General features: G+C 41.3%; 1 protein-coding gene across 1 annotated transcript in view; it reads left to right on the plus strand.

Moving 5' to 3' along the window:
• TRIO (trio Rho guanine nucleotide exchange factor) overlaps window positions 1-12,604 on the plus strand; it is a 251,584-nt gene extending 238,980 nt beyond the window's left edge. The window contains exons 49-57 of the mRNA XM_084260751.1: window positions 130-377; window positions 1,241-1,379; window positions 1,685-1,712; window positions 2,644-2,806; window positions 4,856-4,977; window positions 7,690-7,768; window positions 8,490-8,690; window positions 9,359-9,497; window positions 10,938-12,604. Coding sequence (XP_084116877.1) covers window positions 130-377; window positions 1,241-1,379; window positions 1,685-1,712; window positions 2,644-2,806; window positions 4,856-4,977; window positions 7,690-7,768; window positions 8,490-8,690; window positions 9,359-9,497; window positions 10,938-11,480 — 1,662 coding nt within the window. The 3' untranslated portion in view covers window positions 11,481-12,604. The remainder of the gene's footprint in view (window positions 1-129; window positions 378-1,240; window positions 1,380-1,684; window positions 1,713-2,643; window positions 2,807-4,855; window positions 4,978-7,689; window positions 7,769-8,489; window positions 8,691-9,358; window positions 9,498-10,937) is intronic.
• The last annotated feature ends 1,001 nt before the right edge of the window (window positions 12,605-13,605 follow it).

The following is a 13,605-nucleotide window of genomic DNA, read 5'->3' on the forward strand; positions in this document are numbered from 1 at the left end:
GAAGTGGATCATGCAGGTAACGGTTGTAATGTAGAAGGCCGAGTGCAGCCTGTCTTCTTCATGAACTTTAAACTTGATTCTTCCCTTTTTTTCCTTCCCCCTCCTTGTGCTTCCAATTGACACTTGCAGAGTGAAAGTAGCAGCAGTAGCAATATCTCCACCATGCTGGTGACACACGATTACACGGCAGTGAAGGAGGATGAGATAAATGTCTACCAAGGAGAGGTCGTGCAGATTCTAGCCAGCAACCAACAGAACATGTTTTTGGTGTTCAGAGCCGCCACTGATCAGTGCCCCGCAGCCGAGGGCTGGATTCCCGGCTATGTCTTGGGGCATACCAGTGCAGTCATCATCGACAACCCTGATGGAACCATCAAGTGAGTGCCTGGGGGTGTGTAGAAGGGAAGGAGGGGAAAAAAAAAATCCAATTTGAACAAGGCTTCAAACCTTTTTAAGCAAAAAGTTGATGTTATCTTGGAGAAATACATTAACAATGAGCAGAACACGTATTTGAGAGGTCCCTTAGCAAACTTCAAAATTTTAGAAAGACCTCAGAAGCCCATATTCCTTATTAAAATGCTCTAGTAGTGCAATCTTCTGGAAAAAGGTGATGAAATACTGCTGATCTTAAATCAGGTATTAGTTACTGGTTTGTTTAATAGAGTGAGTTGTCAGGCTAGGCACCTTTGTTTTGGAAAACAGTTGTGAATGTTTGTTTCAAGTGGAATGAGATTTCCGTGTTCCTAGATCCTGCCTTTGAGCCACAAACTTATTTTAAATGTCTGGTTGTGCTAGGAGGCTCTCTCTCAAATCTGCATGGGAGAAATTACATCAAAGTTCTCTGCAGTAAAGCTGCTATAGCTTCATATTTGGTATGGATTTCATACTGATTGTTGCTCAGCTTCATTGGCAGTTTGTATTTTCATACAGAACACTTACCATTCCAGCAGCAACATAAAGAAATACTGAACTACAGACTAGTCTTACTAGCTTGCTTACAGTTTTAACCAAGGGTAACATCCTTTATGGAATACTTAATTTATAGTGTACATATGGTTTAGCATAGGACAGGAACAGTCGGACTTGATAGTATTAAAGGTCTTTTCCAACCTTGTGATTCTGTGATTAGTGCACTAAAACCACATTTTGACCTGCTTTCCAAAGCCGTTTGATAGTAGAGAGTATAGCACATGACCTGGAGTTGAAGTAAATTGATCAAAGTTTAATGTTCTGTATTCAGGAAGTCAACGTCTTGGCACACAGCACTCCGTTTAAGGAAGAAATCTGAGAAAAAAGATAAAGACGGCAAAAGGGAAGGCAAGCTAGAAAATGGTTACCGCAAATCCCGAGAAGGACTTGCCAACAAGGTTTCTGTAAAGGTAAATGTTACAAAGATGTAGTAATATGTTTCCAAAGGGACCAGTCACATGAAGGAATTTGAGGCAACAGTGGGTTTAAGGGGTGATGTTTGCCAAATCTGAAAATGGAAAGTTAAAGCCTTTGATCCTGCAAGCGTGATACAGCGTAAGGATACTGCAGAAAGAGCAGAGTGGTGCAGAAATTCTAGTGTTCAGATGTTTCTTGAGTCTTTGTGGGTACAGCTAACTTTGATCTGCCCCTGTGCTTTTTCTTCTATTTCTTCCAGTGTTATAAGGACATTAATTCTTTAATTTCTCCCTTCCAGCTTCTCAACCCCAATTACATTTATGATGGTAAGTTGCTTTAATTTTTAAAAGTCCTAGTAAATATAATTTGATTAGAACAACAATTACTTTGTTTAAATTTGCTTGACATGAATTATGTCAGGAACTGAGCGTTTTCTGTCAAAATACATAGACTATTTATGGTTGGATAAGGGAGACAGTTAATGAAATATGACATATTTACTTTTCAACATGCAGGGAACACATCTTTGTTCACAAGTCCAAAACAACATAAAACACAAGGACCGTATGACATGCTCAGAAAAATTTACACTCTACTGCATTTGCATGGAGAGTCTGTGGGAGTTGGGCCTTGCTGAATCTGCAGAAGAACAAGGGCAGGAATTAGAGACCACTTGCTTCATTTATAACCTTGCACCCTAGGGGACACTCAGGGCATATCCAGTGCAGAGACTGGCCAGGGCAAACATAGAGGCCCTCTGGAGTCAGAGCCGACCTGGGTTTTTATCTTAATAAACAGAACCAAACTTTTTGAGTTTTCCCTGTGTGCAAAAAGGGGAAACCACTGCAGAGCCTCAGTGGATGAGTGAGGTGGTGTGTGTTCTCTTTTGCCATCCTAGCTGGATATAAAGACAGCCTGGCTGCACACATCCCTAAATACTTTTCAGTGTAGGGTTTCCTCAGCTTACCTTAAGCAGGGTGTTTGGGTCACTGTGGTAGGCTTCAGTGTTAACCGTGGCCTAGCAGCAGCTGTGTGTCTGTGTTGTGTCCAACTCCATGCAGAGAAAAATCCTTTAGCTCCACAGAGTCCCAGCAAGCGGCCTAACCATGGACGTGCTCCAAGGGTAGAGGGATCAATACACCTTGGGAATTTAAAGTACTGTTGCACTTTGTCTAATATAAAAGAGAACGCACAAGGAATAGAAAAGCAAATTGATTAACTTAAATTGACCTAATGCCATTAATTTACTTTTTCCAGTTCCCCCAGAGTTTATAATACCATTGAGTGAGGTAACATGTGAGACAGGAGAGACCATCGTGCTTAGGTGTAAAGTCTGTGGTCGCCCCAAGGCTTCCGTTACTTGGAAAGGTCCTGATCATAACACACTGAGCAATGACGGTCATCACAGCATTTCGTACAGGTACAGTAATTTGTGTGGTGCTCACCAGGAGCTCCTGAAACGGTTGTGTTTTCTGTTTATGCTTGATGTGGGGTAGCTTTTGTCTCTGAGGCAGAAAGCTAGGCTTGGCCTCAGACAGAAATGCTTCATAGCTGGGATTTTCTGGAAACATTTTGTAGTTCTATTTACGGCTGAGGTAGTCAAATGTCATATTCGGTTGCTTTTTAAAAACAAAAGGGAATTCAGCTGGTACTTCTGATTAGCTATGGCAGAAGCCTCTGTCATGCTGACCTTGTGCTTGAACCAGTATTTTGTGACAGGCCAGTGCTGTGCCATGCCATCTGCCAAGCCCTTATTTCCACTAATAGCATACCACACCACTGGTTTTTGAGGCAAATGACAGCTTTCAGATCACACAACAGTATTTTTTGAAGAAAAGCCTTCGGTTTCAACTAACACAGCAGTGTCACCATCTTCATTGTTAAAGCGCAGAAGTTTTAACTTTGCTACGATAAAATTTAACAGATTAACTGGGAATTCAAACAACTGATTAATAAGTAAAATTGCTGTAGTTTGGAATGTGAAACTGCAGGTCAGAAAAGTGTTTCTTTCTGAAAATGTTGTCGTCTATATACGGAAAATGCTGTTTAATGAGTAACTTCAGGGTGAAGAAATGTCTTATTTATTACTCTATCAATTCATAATGAGGTTTTCTTTGTGAAAATTTTCCTCATTAACAGATAGAAGTGTACGTTATATTCTTAGAGGTTGTCCAGTATAGCCCAACTTACCTGCAAATTTGATGGCATGTTATGCTGTTCTATTTCACCTCCTGCTGGTGCTTTTCATGGGGTATATGTTTGGGGGTTTTTGATATGATTTCTTTTTTTTTCTAATGGGAGACACAGGCATTGTGGCAGCTCTGCTGCTGCATCCAGGGCCATTTAGAGAGAGATAAGTGTTAGATTCACTAGGCTTAATTCACTGGGATGCGTTACTGTTACAGAATTCTGTTCTGTACTGTTCAGTAAGTCATGTTGTGGCTGACAGATTTTTAGAAATAATAATCATGAAATGTTCTTTGAGGTGAGGGAGGGGAACGTTTTAGGAACATCTTCCTATGTTCCTAAAATTTGCCGCCTTTTCCCCTGAAGTTGTGTGGTAAAGACCATGATAAATAGTTTTTGGTTCAATTGATTGCAGCAGCTGGGACAAATCCAAAGGAAAGCAATAAGAATTATAGAAAATGTCAAAAATATGCCCTATTGTGAAAGAACAGCATGATGTTAGATTGTTTTGAGCCAATTCACATTTGTAAGAGGCTTCTGCAAATAGAGTTTTCTGCTCTTCATGTCCATGGCAGATGGTCAAGAAAATACTAGACATGAATTGAATGGAGGAAGATTTAATAGATGTTTAAAGACAAACCATCAGACAAAAAGGGTGGTTGAGCAGTGAGAAAGGTTAGGGAATAGTCTGCAGAATCTGTATCCTGTGGTCTTACATAGCTCATTGCTGTCTCTGCCCCGGAGCAGAGGGACAGTTTAGGTCTGTCTTAGTTTCCTCCAATCCTTATTCTCCCAGATTCTGACATCTCCAAAGTTGTGAGGTGCACCTTTTTTATTGAAGGTGGAACCCTCTCTTAGCAGGGACGAATGCTCTGAAAGTCCCAATGTTAGAGCAGCTTCTGGATGCTAGGAGTCAGGGATGGACACTAACCTTCCAGAAAGAGCCGTGACAGACCATCGCCTCGATGCAGCTTCTCATCATTTGAAGGAAGTAGAGGAAGCAGACACAGGGGAAGCATTTGAACTGTCAAACAGTGTAGAGACTGGGACATGCTGAGATTAGTCTGTAGGAGATTCTAAGATACTCGATGGACACAAAGTGCTCAGATTGTGATGGAAGTTTCTGAAATGGTAGGGGCAGGGTTCGTAGTGTTTGTCCAGAGATGGGCAAGGTCTGGAGAAGGAGAAATACTAAGGGTATCAATCTGACTTTGTCTGATTTCCATAACTTAGGTTCTGTAAAACGAATATAAAGCTAACAGGTGACACTGTTTTTTCCCAGTGACTTAGGAGAGGCTTCACTGAAAATCGTTGGCGTCACTGCAGAAGACGATGGTATCTATACGTGTATAGCTGCAAACGATATGGGTTCGGTTTCATCTTCCGCCAGTCTACGAGTTTTAGGTAGGCCTGTTTCTTCTTTTCAAGTGTATGATACAGGTAAAGGAAAAAAGAACACCCTGACTCTTGAGCATCCCTCTATTAAAGGAGTGTCACAGCAAACCTTTTTGCTTTTGGCAGGAATAGATGCTCATTTAGGAAGTAACTAATCGGAGGTTCATACAGACAAGTTCCCTACACGTTACTATTCAACATTCACATACCTTCTGTCAATGCCAGTCCAATCATACTATGATAAAACAATTTTTCAACATCAGCATTCTTAGTTTACCTCAATGAAAGTTTCTATGCCAACATGTGTAATTTCTAAAGTGTACACGTAAGAAAAGAGTAACATTGCTTTGTACTTTAATATACTCCTTTGCAAATTTTAAAGCTACGATGTTCAGGACAGCGTATGTCTATTTATTGTCTTTGCATCATGGATCTGTACTTAAATTACATTATATCAGTACCTGAAATGAGGCAGCCTGAATGTTTGTGAAAGAAACATTCACAAACATTGAAAAGGAAACCTGCGAAGATTAAAAATCCTTGTGTTTTGGAGGCAGGCAGCAATGGAGAACAGTGGGTTTTATTTGACCCGTTTGGTGACGTTGTGATAAGTTTCAGTGTGTCTTTGTACATTCAGTTATTCTTCTCTTGAATATTCTGGATTTTCTTTAGAAATGGGAAAAACACAGTGAGACAGCAGGATAGCATGCTTTCTTACATGAAGTTTATAACAATTGATGCTATCCAGGCCTTTTAATCTATTAAAAGGCCCATATATTTATCCTTTGCTGAGACTTAATTATTAGATTTTAGGTGGAATGAATGCATCTTAAACTGACTCATCTCAAAGAAAATAAAATATGAAGCACTGTGTTCTGTCTCTATACCTCTCTCCCAGCTGATGTGGGGAATCATAGAGTTTTCACCATATGTACTTTCTATCTTTTCTTTTTTTTTTTTAACTTTTCTATGTTAAAACCAGCTGAAAGATATGTCCCTTCCAAACCTCATCTGAAATTTTTGGGGGTTATAATCAGTGCTGCTACTTTGAGCTTAACTTGTTGGCAGCCCCAGTAAGCCCCAGATACTGCCAACATATTGAGGTGGTGATTATTTCTCAGCACTTCCTGCTAACTGACCCCAAACAGCCAGTGGGTCAGCCCTGGGATTGGATGTGTTGCAGGATATAAGTGGCGGGAAACAAAATTTTGGTCTCTATGCCATAGTTTGCTGAAAAATTGAGCTGCTTTTCTTTTTTCAGGCAGCTACTGCACTGTCTGATCACTTTGTTTTTTCCCAGTGGCAGATATATTGTCAATAATGAGACCTAATATAAGATGTCTGTTCTTTTTGCTGGCCTGTTCTTTTCACTGTTCTTCAACTGGCCAAGGTTACTTGTTCCTCCATAGACAGTTTCCACTGCACCCAAATTAGTTCCACTGCAGAATTTGTTCTGCTACATTGGCCGGGCTGCTTTGGTGTGTGATCTGGTTTGTCTTGCTGACACCCTGTGTCATATGGGGATATTTGGGATCTGATTAATGTTTATAAATACCTGAAGTGTGGAACACAGGGGGAAATGGCCAGCCTCTTTTCAATGGTCTGTGGCAACAGGACAAGGGCCAATGGCCTCAAGTTGGAGTACAGGAAGTTCCACACCAATATGCAGAAGAACTTTTTCACAGTGAGGGTGACAGAGCACTGGGACGGGCTGCCCAGGGGGCCTGTGGAGTCTCCTTCTCTGGAGATATTCAAGACCTGTCTGGATGCCTACCGGTGTGATATGTCATAGGGAACCTGCTTTGGCAGGGGGGTTGAGACCCAATGATCTCTTGAGGTCCCTTCCAACCCCTATGATTGTATGAGTTAACAGAACAGCATGGTACCACTGATCAGCCAAGGAAACTTTCTAGTCAGGGGAGTAAAAAGCTCTTGACAGGCAAGAACCAGTGTGAAACTGTGTACTTTAAGGAACTGACATAACAAGCATCATTACTACACAGGTACCGAAGCCCAAAACTGTGATTTGGCCAGAGTCACAGAAGTCTTGTAAACTAAACTACCATCATTCACCCACAGTTCTTAGGCTTACTGACCTTGCCCAAAAGTAGGCATTCCCTTTTCCATCAAAACTAAACCAGTACTTGGTATGTCTTGATTACTTTGCAGCTAGACTTCAAATGACAGCCAGTTGTGTATCCCTGGCCCTTCTACACAGCTCTATCAATACTTTGGAAAAGTTCAGGTCCCAGTTTGTCTGCAGCCATCCTACCTATTGCTTCCCCAGTCCATAAAAGCCAAATGAAAACTCTAAGGCTGTAGCACAAAGTAAGGTTTCAATCTTTCAACTGTCTTTTTCCATCCTTTGGACTTCAGGGACTTGCTGTTTGATTGTAGTCAGTTCTTGTGCGTAATCCTCTCCAGAATACTTTTTCCTGTCTGTTGCTGTAGTAGTCTTTATAAAGCTTCAGTGAAGTAGTTGATTCCATCAATAAGGAGTTGCTTTTTAATATGCGTGAACTCAGCTTCAAGCAAAAGATAAGGGCCAATCTGTTTAAGGCAAATTCCTCTTGAAACTTATTCCCAAACTTAAAAGGAAGTATATGTATTTCTCCTTTTGCAAACATCTGAAACAATATATTGTTTATAACGACAGTACTTTAGTTCTGAGGGGGTCTGATGGTATTAAATGTTGGCTATACTGGTCTTCTGTCTTTGTAGGTCCTGGAACTGATGGGATCATGGTAATCTGGAAAGACAACTTTGATTCCCTCTACAGTGAAGTGGCTGAGCTTGGCAGGTGCGTTGTGTGTGCTGCTCTCTAGACTTGTCTGCCAAAATATGAACTTGTCATTCAAGAAAAGAAATTATCTTTGAAGAATGCTTTTTGTAGGTGCCTGAAAGGCCAGGATTACATTGGATTAAATAGAAATGAGGAAAAGAAATGCTTCCCAGCAGTAGATGGCACTGCATAAGCAGAATATGCATAGGTTGAAGTGGTATCTCAGCTTAAAGAGATGTGTGTTTTTCAATTAGTTTGGAAGGCTACATAGGTTTTTTTGTTTCGTTTCGTTTTGGGGTTTTTTTGTGGGGTGGTTTTTTTGTTGAGCATGCCTTACAGTGACTGACACTGCACCTGTAGGGAAGCTCTCCTAAACCTTTTTATTTAGAGTATGAAAATTACAGACAGAAAACTAGGAAAATGAGCAAAATGCAAAATAAGTCACATAAAATATTCATTTCTCCTACTTAATGATTACCTTCAAAAACTGGATGCCAATCTGACTTGAGTTCTCTGCAAATGTGATAAAACAGATCTCTGTCAGGAGCTACTTATTTTTACAGGCATATTTTGTAGAGGATGTGTGTACTTAAAATCCCTGCCTACGTCCAGAAACTTCTCTGTAAGGGTACCTTGTTAGAGATCTAAAATTAGATCACTCTCAGGATATCTTTGAAAGTAAAAGTGTATCCTAAGTGCATCTCTAAGTTAATTCTTTTCTTTTGATGTTGTGTTCCAGGGGCAGATTTTCTGTCGTGAAGAAGTGTGACCAGAAGGGAACCAAGCGAGCAGTAGCCACTAAGTTTGTGAATAAGAAGTTGATGAAGCGAGACCAGGTTACCCATGAACTTGGAGTCATGCAGAATCTTCAGCATCCCCAGCTCATTGGCCTTCTCGATACCTTTGAGACCTCCACCAACTACATACTAGTGTTAGAAATGTGTGTGGATCATAATGTTACCTGTAAAATACCACCTGTGCAGCTGACTTTCCGGGGCTTTTCTAATGGTTTATGAATAAGGAACTTTAGGGTTTCACAGTATTTTGAAGATGCCTAAATATAAGATTACAGGTGTCCAATGCTGTTACTAAAATGTTGGGTTTGATAATACACTCAGAAGGAAATAAATTGGTGCATTAAACTAGTCTTTAAGTGATTATCTTAGTCTGAAGGTCCAGAAATTATTTTATATCAGGCAATTACACAAGTGAATTAATGTTCTGATCTGGTAGCTGGATGTCATATCTCCTCTTCATACCAGTCCTCTGTCTTCTAGGTGCTGCAGGCCATGGTTATTGCTGTAGTCCATGGTAGGACACACCTGACCTTTTTAAGTCTGGCCAAAATTACAGTCTGTCTTCCTTTCCTTCTCTGCCTTCACCCTCTGCTCCCACTTCAGAATTGTAGGTGCAGGTCACCTGTAAGTGACATGTTCACAGATGATCAAGCCAAACATCAGAATCAGTGATTACTTGATGCAGTTGTTGTTTTTAAGGGACACTTAAGCATTTGTTGGGGTTTTTTTAATAGAACTTTAAAACCTGATGGTTTTGTTTCAGTTCTGATGTCTGAGTTAAAACAAAATACAACCCTTGTGTTTCCAACAGGGCTGACCAGGGTCGCCTTCTAGACTATGTCGTGCGATGGGGAAACCTCACAGAAGGGAAGATCAGACTCTACCTGGGAGAGATTCTGGAAGCTGTGCAGTATCTTCACAACTGCAGAATAGCACATTTGGACCTAAAGGTGAGGAGTGAATGGGATTCCTGGCAGTCAGTGTGCCCTTCCAGGCAGGAAACCCTCCCTCTTCTAGGAAACTGGCAGAACTGTGAATTGCTTTGAGACTGTGTGCAGAAGGTTATAGAACAGGGCTCTATCCCCTGATGCTTTAGGTCACTCATGGCCAGCAAAGCAGCAGCTTTGAATTCCCTCTGCTTTCTCCTTAAAGCTTGCTGGCCATGTATGTGCCTCTTTGGATGTAATTGCTGAGAGGCAGAGTTTTGTTTATTTTTTAATTTCTTTTCTGAGGAACTTGCAGGAGAAATCTATTTCTTTCTCAAGAAGTGTAGTTTGTTATGAAGAGGTTGCTTTTTCCTATGTTCCTGCAAATCTGTTTTGCATCACTGCACTTTAAGGGTTGTAATACCTGTGTGAACAGTACATCTTGGTCCTCTGTTCTCCCCTGTGAATTTTACTTGAGCCACAGGATTTGATGCATTCTGGTAGGAAAAGTGATAGAAGGTCTTAATATGCATATTAATGACAATTTTATTCTTCTTACTTTTTGTTTTCCATCTGTATTTGAATAATAAAGGATTATGCATTGAAAAGTCATCTTTGTAGGCAGGGTTTCTTTAGCCAAAAGGGGGCATGGTAAGGAAAAGCAAAAGGAGCCAGCACCTTCCCTCTACATACTTCTGTTTTCCAAGCAGAACTAGCCTGAGCTGCGTATCATGGAGACCCAACATTTGAAGTTTCCTAGTGCTATATGGAGTTCAACAGTAATTTTTCCAATCTTAAATACCAGTTATAAGTCAGGCACTCTTATTCCACTAACACCACAGCCACAGCAGCTGTACCCTCACAAATAAACCCCTAAAATAATGCCGCTTTCAGCCCACCAGTTGTGGGACAGTTCCCTGGAAGCCGTGTGCATCCAACAGGATCCACTGCTGCCATAAGTCTCATAACAGTGCTTGGCTTCCAGCCCTACAGTGGCATTCCCTTAAAGAATCACCAGGTAAAGCTGAGTTCTGTTGAAAGCATCGTGAATGTTCTGAGAAGGTCTTCCAGTCTTTAAATGCAAGGGTTTTCTTGTCTTGCAGTTGCTTTATTCACCCTCTGTAATTGCTGCTCTTCAAGCTCAAACGCGGTTTCCTGTGCAGCTTTGCAGAGCAGTTACTGTGAACATCTGCTGTATTATCTGGCAGAACGATATTTCCTGCAAAAAATTGTGGTGCCAGCAGCTGAAACACATTCATTGTGCACTGTAGTTGTGACTGGGGGAAGCCTTAGTAGGACCACCTAGGACCTTTTCAGAGCTGCCCTTCAGCAGTAATCCTCGTAGCTGTTTATGTTCTTGAGTGGGCAGCACTGTCTGGGAAGCAGCACTGTCAGAGTGTTAAAGGTCTGCTAGACTGACTGGAAAAAAAAAGACATTTTAACTTTTGTTTTTATGTTTTCTAGCCTGAAAATATTTTGGTGGACCAGAGTTCCACTAAGCCAACAATAAAACTGGCTGACTTTGGAGATGCAGTCCAGCTCAATACCACGTATTATATCCATCAGTTACTTGGAAACCCAGAGTTTGCAGCTCCTGAAATTATTCTTGGAAATCCTGTTTCCCTCACTTCAGATGTTTGGAGCATTGGAGTGCTCACATATGTCCTTCTTAGTGGCGTCTCTCCTTTCCTGGATGAAAGTGTAGAGGAAACTTGCCTGAATATTTGCCGCTTAGACTTTAGTTTCCCAGATGACTACTTCAAAGGAGTTAGCCAGAAGGCCAAAGATTTTGTATGCTTCCTACTTCAGGATGACCCAGCTAAGCGTCCCTCGGCTGCACTGGCCCTCCAGGAGCAATGGCTGCAGCTGGGGAACAGCAAAAGTGCTGACAGCATTGACATATCCAGACTGACTTCGTTCATTGAGCGGCGAAAACACCAGAATGATGTTCGACCCATCTGTAGCATTAAAAACTTCTTACAGAGCAGGCTCTTGCCAAGAATTTGACCTTGCTTGAAGTTCTCTCTCATTCTCTTTCACCTGCCAATCAGACTGGAGATAAGACTCCTCCTGCCAATCAGTCAGACTGGAGATAAGACTCCTCCTGCCAATCAGTCAGACTGGAGATAAGACTCCTCCTGCCAATCAATCAGCTGTTGACTTGAATTTTGAGGAAAGCCAACCCCGAGCCAACCAGCTGCTAGCGAATGTTCGTGTGCAAACGCATTGCAGGGGACCCCGCGCGGGGCGGCGCAGGGGGGCTGGCAATGCAAGACTTCACTGGGGTGGAGGACGATAGCACTGTACTCTGCACAAAGCAGTCACGAGCGATACAGTAACAGTATTTTATTCAGGTTTCTGCAAAAAAAAAAAAAAAATTTAAAAAAAAAAATAGTTTTTTTAATAAACCAGAGTTGAATTTTGCAAGTGAACTTACCTACCGTTTTCAGATTTATTCAAGGAAGAAATGCCTATGTTCAAAGCACTGGTGTTAAACAAAAAAACAATGAAATCATGCCTGGAGAAGACTCACCAAAATGGCTGCCAATTGATACGGCCTCCATTTGTAACATCTGGTTTTCACTCGGTCCTAGAGCTTTCCAGTTGCCTCGCCTGTATGTATCTCACGTAGCAGTGCACTGAGATCAGACTCTGCTTTTAAGTGCATCCAACCTCAAAGTTTTTGCATACAAATAGAATGAATCGTTTTGCTCTGATAAAATTGTAGGCCTTACTTGTATATAGACTGTTACCTGCCTTCGGTCTGTCATTTCCCCACCCACCCCCTTTTCCCCTTATCCTTCCCCCCCCTACCCCCTGCCCCCACCCTCCTTCCTAAATGGTGGTACACCACTGTGCGGGTCTTCAGTTTGGGTCAGTACGCGCTGCCCCCTTAGAAAAGGACGTCGGGTCGGTGCCCAGCCTGCCGAGCCGACTGTCGAGCAGTATACAGCAGGATGAAATACTGTAAATGCACTCATTTGGGATTTTGTTTTCTTTCATATCATGTGCAATGTTGTGGCTTTAACATTTTATGCAACTATTTATGAGGACCTCTGTTGTAACTGTAATAAATATATAGAAAAAGCACACACTTAGTACGGCGAGCTTTATGGTTTTGTTTGTGTGTTTGGGGTTTCTGGGTGGGCAGGGGCGGGTGTGTTGTACCACACTGTCATTCTTAGTTTAAGGTGTGGGTTAGCATAGAGCTTAGTCAAGACTAGTCAGTTTTAAGGATTGTTTAAAAAGAAAAAGAAAAAAAAAAGAGAGAGAGAGGGAATTATCAAACTGGTTAAGAAGTAGGGTGACACTTTTTAAATTTTACTATTCTATTCAAAATGCCAAAGTTTGACTTTCCCCCCACGCCAGTCTCACCACCTACTGCTTTTTAGAACTTTCAAGTCTGTGTTTACTCCTTTCTGTGAACTGAGCAAATGAATTCTGTGCTCTTTGGTGAAGAATACGTTCAGAGAGTAGCGGTCAGGTGAGGAGGATCTGACACGTAATGTAATTGTCTTAGTAACTGTTCTTAAGGTTGAAGTAATATTAACGTGAGCTATTTAAAGAGAGAGAGGCGGTTTTCTCTGCGTCACTGAGTCCATATGGGTGTGTTGTCATCTTGTGTGTGAAATGCCATGTTTAGAGAAACCAAGCTGACATCCCGCCAGAGTTAGATGTATGGGGCTTAAGCCATGGCCTAGCCGGGCCTAAGCCACAGCCTGGCTGGGGTTAGCGCTGAGCTCTGCGGCTTCCGCTGTGTTCTATTTATTCCCTTTTGTTTGTTTGTTTGTTTGTGTTTTGGGGGTTTTATTTGTAAAGTTGTACAGAAACTTTTTAAAAGAAAACAACTGACTTGGAAACTGGATGTGTTATGCCTACCAACCTCATATCATTATGTTTGTGTATTATTTTCCTTTATGGGTTTAGTTAAATTTTTGCTTTATTTTGCATGTATATTTCTTTGTACAGTGACACGCTCCATGTTTACACAGTATGACGTGATGTAAATATTTTATTTTGCCATCAGTTATTTTAAAAAAAAAAAATTAAACATATTTGACATATTTGTCTGATCTCTTGCTTTAAGGATTTTGAAAGTTTAGGTTTGGTTACATCTTAATTGGGCTTTGTA

The sequence above is a fragment of the Gallinula chloropus genome (assembly GCF_964237585.1).
Source record: "Gallinula chloropus genome assembly, chromosome: 2".
NCBI classification, from domain to species: Eukaryota; Metazoa; Chordata; class Aves; order Gruiformes; family Rallidae; genus Gallinula; species Gallinula chloropus.